This window comes from Oncorhynchus tshawytscha, linkage group LG17 (genome assembly GCF_018296145.1).
Source record: "Oncorhynchus tshawytscha isolate Ot180627B linkage group LG17, Otsh_v2.0, whole genome shotgun sequence".
Classification (NCBI taxonomy): Eukaryota; Metazoa; Chordata; class Actinopteri; order Salmoniformes; family Salmonidae; genus Oncorhynchus; species Oncorhynchus tshawytscha.
In genome coordinates this window covers 22,233,522-22,240,708 of record NC_056445.1, presented here as the reverse complement: position 1 = coordinate 22,240,708, position 7,187 = coordinate 22,233,522, and the positions used below count along the sequence as shown (strand labels likewise).

Genomic DNA, 7,187 nt, shown 5'->3' with positions numbered 1-7,187 from the left:
TTATGGAAAGCAATGAAAGCTACAAAGTTAATTGGCATTTAAAGGCTATGTGATGGATTAAACAAAGCTATATGATATAACTTCACATAGGGAGATTTTGTCTTGGCTGTTACGGTAAAAATCAACCTACAGTCAGTGGTGTAGTGGAGGGTATACCCCGTATACCCACTTATTTTTCAGTGGGCATTACGTATACTCACTTTTGAATCCCCACGATGCATATCAAAGTAGGACTAGTGTAGTGGAGGTACAGTGTACGCTGTATAAATTAATAAGGCTGATGGAACAGACCATTTTATCTTAAAATGTTGATAAACTGTTATTTCTTCACATTTTAAGAGCACCAATGTGCACACGGAGTTTAACCTAATGTAGCAGGCGTAAAATAAATGCCTGAAACTAGATCCCCTAGATACTGGTCTTGACGAGAAGGAAAAAATCTGTTGGGAGAGGTTCTCTTCTGCAGCATCACCTTGTTAACATCCAAAAGTCGCATCCCAGGCTCTATTTCCCTCAAAACTGAACATCTGGTTGTTGGGGAGTCCGCAGAGGCTACAGAGCAGTCCGCAGAGGCCTACTCGCAAATGTTCCAAAATGCAATTTGCGGGAAAACATTGTTCTGAAATGCCCACCGCACATGCGAGCAGTTTCATGGACAGAGATCTAAATATCCGTAAGACATTTTAAAAGAGAGGAGATCTAAAGATGCAACATCATGGGTTGCTAATATGACTAGGATTATGCCTTTGGTGGCAAGACAATGAAAGAAAGTTTAAAGAAAACCAATAGAACAGGAGTATGCATATGAGGAAGTCTTTATAAAGTAAATGCCACCAATTGATGGGACTAAACACCTTCTGGTATATGGAAAGGCTTTCCCAAAACCTTCTCAATTAAATGTTAACCGGCTACAAAGTAGCCTACCTGTCTGAATGATATCATGAGTATTTGCATCAATCCAGTGGCCATTTGTTTTGAAAACTCCATCTCATGTGCTATAGAAGCACCGCTAACCAAACAACAGTGCTATGTTCTTGCACACTTGAATAAAAGGGTAACTACAATCAAAAATCAGACCTCAAAGGTGGTCTCCTGATGTGGTTTAAGCATTGTTGTTGTGGACTTAGAAGAGGAGGTTCAAACTCATTCCAAGGAGGGCCAAGTGTCTGCAGGTTTTAGTTTTTTCCTTTCAATTAAGACCTAGACAACCAGGTGAGGGAAGTTCCTTACTATTATAATTAGTGACCTTAATTAATCAATCAAGTACAAGGGTGGAGCGAAAACCCACAGACACTCAGCCCTACATGGAATGAGTTTGACAAATGTGACTTAGAACCTCCAATTATTTTTTATTTTTTAATAATTTTAGGTCATTCAGAGTGTATGTCACTGTTTCTCATAGAAGTTTTCACACAGGGTGCCTTTCCGTTGCCGGGTGGGCCATTTGGATTTCTTTTTCTTTCACAGAGTATATCTACTTCTCCAGGAACCACTACACCACTGCACAGCATGTCATATTTAGGGAGGGAATCTGTGTAGGATGGGTTGTATCATTCTACCTAATCAGATATTTTATATTCAATGCTAAAAGCTGTTAGGTGGGTGAGGTGTTTCATATTGGTTATGCTGATCAAACCCTTCAAAGTTAGATTTATACCATGCACTGAATTTGTTAATATAATGTTATTCCTAATAGGATATGTGGGTAATACTACCCCGTGGGAGGCATATAACATCAATATAACACCACCAGGCATTGGTCATGTCAGCAGGACCTTTTCGAAGCACACAGTCACAGGAAATGAGGCACATGAGTCAGGGGTATGGGCTGAATTTAAAGCTCCATGGTCTTTAGATTGTCCCAAAAGACTTGAAACGTTGCCAGATAGGCCTAATAACTGCTGTTCAATAGACATGGCATACAGTATGTCCTTTGTTGTGACAGTAAGAGTACTTCATATTCAGTTATGAAATATATTATGTTTTATCCAAAGTAGACAAGTGTTGATTATTTGGTATTAATATATACTGTAGGCCTGTAATTATGTTATTATACAATCAATCTATTGTTCCATTTTCAGGTGCCAAATACAGTTCAATGCACCAGTTTGTTACAGTGGATGTCTGTTGAAATTCTTCTCCACTAAAGACTGTGGTAGAAGACATATGCTGATTTCCATAACCATGCTACTCTCTATTCCGATTGAAATAGGCCACTGTCTTCGTATGATTTGAAGGGAAAGGTGGGATACCTAGTCAGTTGTACAACTGAATGCATTCAACTGAAATGTGCCTTCCGCATTTAGTCCAACCTCTGAATCAGAGAGGTGCGGGGAGCTGCCTTAATCGACATCCACGTCATCGTCGCCCAGGAACACTGGGTTAACTGCCTTGCTCAGGGGTAGAACGAGGGGCAAACTGCAGTTGCTGCATCCATTTTTGGACTCATAAATGAATTATATATACACATTCTTGAAGAATATAACTTAGTGCCTCATGAGCTCAGTTCAACTGTCACACCCCATCTGAACCCAAAATATAAGCTGGTTTTACTACAATGATTGTAAACATTGTAAATGTATTGCCTCAACACTGTATAGCCTCAAAACATAGTTAAAACATGGTATTAATGGTTAAAACAACACCTTTGATGTAACGTATGGTCAGTCGTCTGTCTATGAATTTGAATGTTTAAATTTCTCCAGGCTCAACCCTTGGCTTTTTACCAAAACAGAGGCAGGGTTGACGCTTTGTTGTTGTTTCAACAGAGGATTGGCCCTTTAAGTGGGGCGGCAGGTAGCCTAGTGGTTAAGAGAGTTTGGCAAGTAATCAAAAGGTTGCTAAATCGAATCCCTGAGCTGACAAGGTAAAAATCTGTCGTTTTGCCCCTGAACAAGGTAGTTAACCCACTGTTCCCAGGCTGTCATTGTAAATAAGAATTTGTTCTTAACTGACTTGCCTAGTTAAACAAAGGTTTAAAAAGTGGAGACTTGAGAGATATGGGATAGGCCACCTAATTGTGTCAACACAGGATCCTTTCAATGAACAACATGCAATAACATGTTTGGCCAAAGAAACATCCCACTGGGCAAAAACTGGTTGAGTGGAATACTGATTGGATTTTCCAAAAGTCATCAACATAAGGGAATATCGGGGGGTTTTCAGCCAACTTTTAACCTAAATCCAATGACACGGTGAATTTGTTGTTGTTGTTGAATTCACTTTAGTTGACAACTCAACCAAATATAAATCAAAACTAGATGTTGAACTGACGTCTGTGCCCAGTGGGATGTAGCCTACATAATTCAAGAAAAAACCTTTGATTGCACTTACTGATTATGGATTTGATCAATATCAGTAATGATCTCTTTGCTTTCATAGCCTACATTTCTTGATTAGACTTGTATATTACAAATTACATTTGATGAGCCTTTAGCAACAAAAATTGTAAATATGGTAGTAGTAGCCCCCTATAATTACAGACAGAAAAACTCCTCAGCACTCATCCCCTCCCCTCAGACAATCCTACAGGTGAAGAAGCTGGATGTGTAAGTGGCGTGGTTACACATGGTCTGCAGTTGTGAGGCCGGTTGGATGTACTGCCAAATTCTCTAAAATAATGGCGCCGTCTTATGGTAGAGAAATGAACATCCAATTCTCTGGCAACAGCTCTGTTGGACATTCCTACAGTCAGCATGCCAATTGCATGCTCCCTCAACTTGAGACATCTGTGACATTGTGTTGTGTGACAAAACATTTTAGTGGCCTTTTACTGTCCCCAGCACAAGGTGCACCTGTTTAATGATCATGCTGTTTAATCAGCTTCTTGATATGCCACACCTGTCAGTTGGATGGATTATCTTGGCAAATGAGAAAGGCTCACTTTCAGGGATGTAAACAAATTGGTGTGCAAAATTTGAAAGAAATAAACTTTTTGTACATTATGGAACATGTTTGGGATCTTTTATTTCAGCTCATGAAAAATGTAACCAACACTTTACATGTGGCGTTTATATGTTTATACATTTCAGCCAATAACGCTAATGCCAATATTATAATGCAATTGTTGCAGCCTGATTATCAATAATAGGTCCATCTATCAGCCGACAGTATCCATTGTTGTTATTTGTAAATGAAACATGTTTATTTGCTCATTCTGTGTTTACACACGTTGTATATATATATATAAATCAATTCAGGGCTGTAGACCAACTGATGCTGCGCAATAACGTAACCTACCCAGACACACCGTGGCATCCAAGCAACGGTTTAATTTGTCGGAGACGCGAGGAAACAAGTGGCCTAAGTGGTTTAATAGCCTTAGCCTACTATTGATGTGCCATATTTATTTTGTGAGCAACCGCAAGCCCTGCTTTCATTTGGACGCTTTTGGAGTCTGTTTGGAGATGACAATACACTAGAAAGTGTATTTTATTGTATGAAGTATTGGTTCCATTTTTTTTTATAACGGAATATAGCCTAGGCATCTTGTATGAGATGAAAACAGTTCCTGAGAGCGAAATACGTTCATTGGTTTTGGTCACAATACGAAGAAACGATGTCGTATTATTGTGAGGCTCTTCATCGTTTGGAAATGTAAGTGGTTATGTTAAACTTTCTATTGCTTGGACCTTTCCTTTTGTTCTGCAGCTCTCTGGGAGTATTTTCTATGAGACTCAATCTATTCCCTTATAGCCTAATTTTCAGCTGGTAAAATAACAGTTTCACTAGTACAAACTACATGATGGTTCGAGCTAATTCCACTGTAAATTGCCTTCTAAACGAGCATAAACCAGATGGTTATCAAATTTAATAGCGAATCCCTCATGAGTTTAGTTCAACTGTATAACCCCATCAGAACCCAAAATGTAAGCATATTTTACTCCAATGTTTGTAAACAATGTAAACAAACACTGTAAAGCCTCAAAACGTGGTTAAAACTATAATTCTGATATAATGGATCATCAGTCCTTACATCCACAGCTCTGTCTATGAATTTGAGAGTGGTTACATTTCTCCATCTCCATCCCTCAGTTTTTTACCAAAACAGAGGTGGGATGGCTGCGTTTTATTGTTTTAATTAAGGACTCTAGCATTAAGGTTATTTTGCAAAGAAAACAAGTTCATCACTGTCATATGACATTATCGGATGCTAAAATAAGAATTTGTTCTTAACTGACTTGCCTGGTTAAATAAAGGTAAAATAAAGGTAAAATAAAATAAAAAAATTAAAAATACCCATCTCTCCCTCTCTGTGTGTCTCTCGCTCTCTCTCGCTCTCACAGCTCTTTTTGAATGGGGCTCATAAGATGTTTGCAACTTCTTCACCAACAAGCTGAGACTCAGCCCTCAAACAGTAGAATGTATCCCGTTGTGCCACAACCGCTGTGTGTGTCCATTGACGGGCACTTACATGGCTTTAGGGTTACCTTGGCATTCCTCCTGTCCATGTGTCTGTCCCGTATGATGTTCACGGCCGCCTGCCCACCACCCTGCCTGTGTGCCAGCGACATCGTCTCCTGCAGTGGTCGCAATCTGTCAACCGTTCCCCCTGACCTCCCTGGCTATGTCACCCGATTGGACCTCAGTCACAATGTCCTATCTGCTCTGCTTTTGGATTGGCCAGACCGGTGTCTGGACAGGCTGACCACGCTGGTCCTCAGTCAAAACGCCATTACCCATCTGGCACCGGACACCTTCGCCCCCACCCCTCACCTTCGCCACCTGGACCTCTCGTCCAATGGGCTGTCTCGGCTCAACGCATCTGCCTTCCATGGGCTCGGGGAACTGGAAGTGCTGCTTCTGTTTGGAAACCGCATCAGTCAGACCATGGCGGGAGCCTTCCACGGGCTGAGCAGCCTGGAAAGGCTGTATCTGGGCGGGAACAGACTGGCTGCCTTCCCCCTGGAGCTCTACCAGCGAGATGGGGCTTTGCCATGTCTGCGTTTCCTGGATTTGTCGATGAACATGGTGAGGCAGGTGCCCGTGCAGAGCCTACTCTCTCTGGCCACCTGGCAGCAGGGTGGCATCTATTTGCAGGGGAACCCGTTGGTGTGCGACTGTGCCCTGCGTGCCATGCTGGAGTACTGGGAGAGGAGGCAGTACCGTCCCCTACTAGACTTCAGGGAGGAGTATCCATGCAGCCTGGGTCAGGAGGAGTGGCTAAATTGTTCTGCTAGCCCTCAGGTTGGGTTCCATGGAACTGTAGAAGTGTCTTACCAGGCAGAGCCTGGCGATTGGCTCATGGTGCCGTGCCCTGGCGTTTCTCTCCCCCTCCGGGAAGGGTTGATGGTGTTCTGGGTGACCCCGGGCGATGGATCCCCGGCACTGGGCGTAACAGACGGTCAGAGCAGCCGCCTCACGGTCCTCACCAACGGTACCCTGGAGATCCGAGGGGCTCTCCGGGAGGATTCAGGGACTTACTCATGCGTGGCAGTCCGCGGGCGACACCGGAGCTCCAACGAGACTTTGGAGGTCACCGTCTCCGTAGGTAACCCCAGCGGACTGGGCAAGAGTGGGGAGGAACGTAGCAGCGGCGGGGAGCATTTTAACACGGCATTTACCACGCTGGCGTCCTGTGTGGTCAGCATCGTCCTGGTGCTCCTCTACCTGTACCTCACTCCCTGCCGTTGCCATGGTGGAAAGGCCGGGGGCGTTGGTGGGTGCGGCGGGCGAGCCATGCTCCTCTGTGCAGACCCCAGAGAGGTGGAGCTCGCAGACAGAAGGGTCACCGGTGGAAAGAGGGTGGCCTTCCTCGAAACGGGGGACGAGCACCCCCACAAATGCAGCGCCAACCACCCAGTAATGGACGCTGCAGCCACAGAGGGCATTTTGAAGAATGGAAGCAGGGCCTTGGAGCAGGTCCTCGAAGAACACGTTGCGTAGCATTCAGGGTGTGTCCTTCAAGCCCCACCAGGCTTTCACTGGACTAGACTACACCATGCAAAATGGACTGTTTGTAACATGGTTCTCAAAATGCCAAATATTGAAACCTCGCATTGAGAATCCATACATGAAAGTAGTTTTAACACCTGTTATTTCACAACAGTGATCAGACTGCTTTTTAATGTTAGATCTACTGTGTGGACAGATATGGAAACAGTAGTTGGTTTCTTTATGTCAAAGTTTTATACATATGAACTTGCAGATAAAGAAATAGTTCCAAACAAAATACATTCTGTGAAACA

The 7,187-nt window shown here is 43.3% G+C and overlaps 1 protein-coding gene across 1 annotated transcript; it reads left to right on the top strand.

Moving 5' to 3' along the window:
- The first annotated feature begins 5,448 nt into the window (after positions 1-5,448).
- LOC112234252 (amphoterin-induced protein 2-like) lies at positions 5,449-6,885 on the top strand. The gene has a single exon (XM_024402310.1). The coding sequence runs from the start codon at positions 5,449-5,451 to the stop codon at positions 6,883-6,885; it is 1,437 nt and encodes a 478-aa protein (XP_024258078.1).
- Positions 6,886-7,187: the final 302 nt, after the last annotated feature.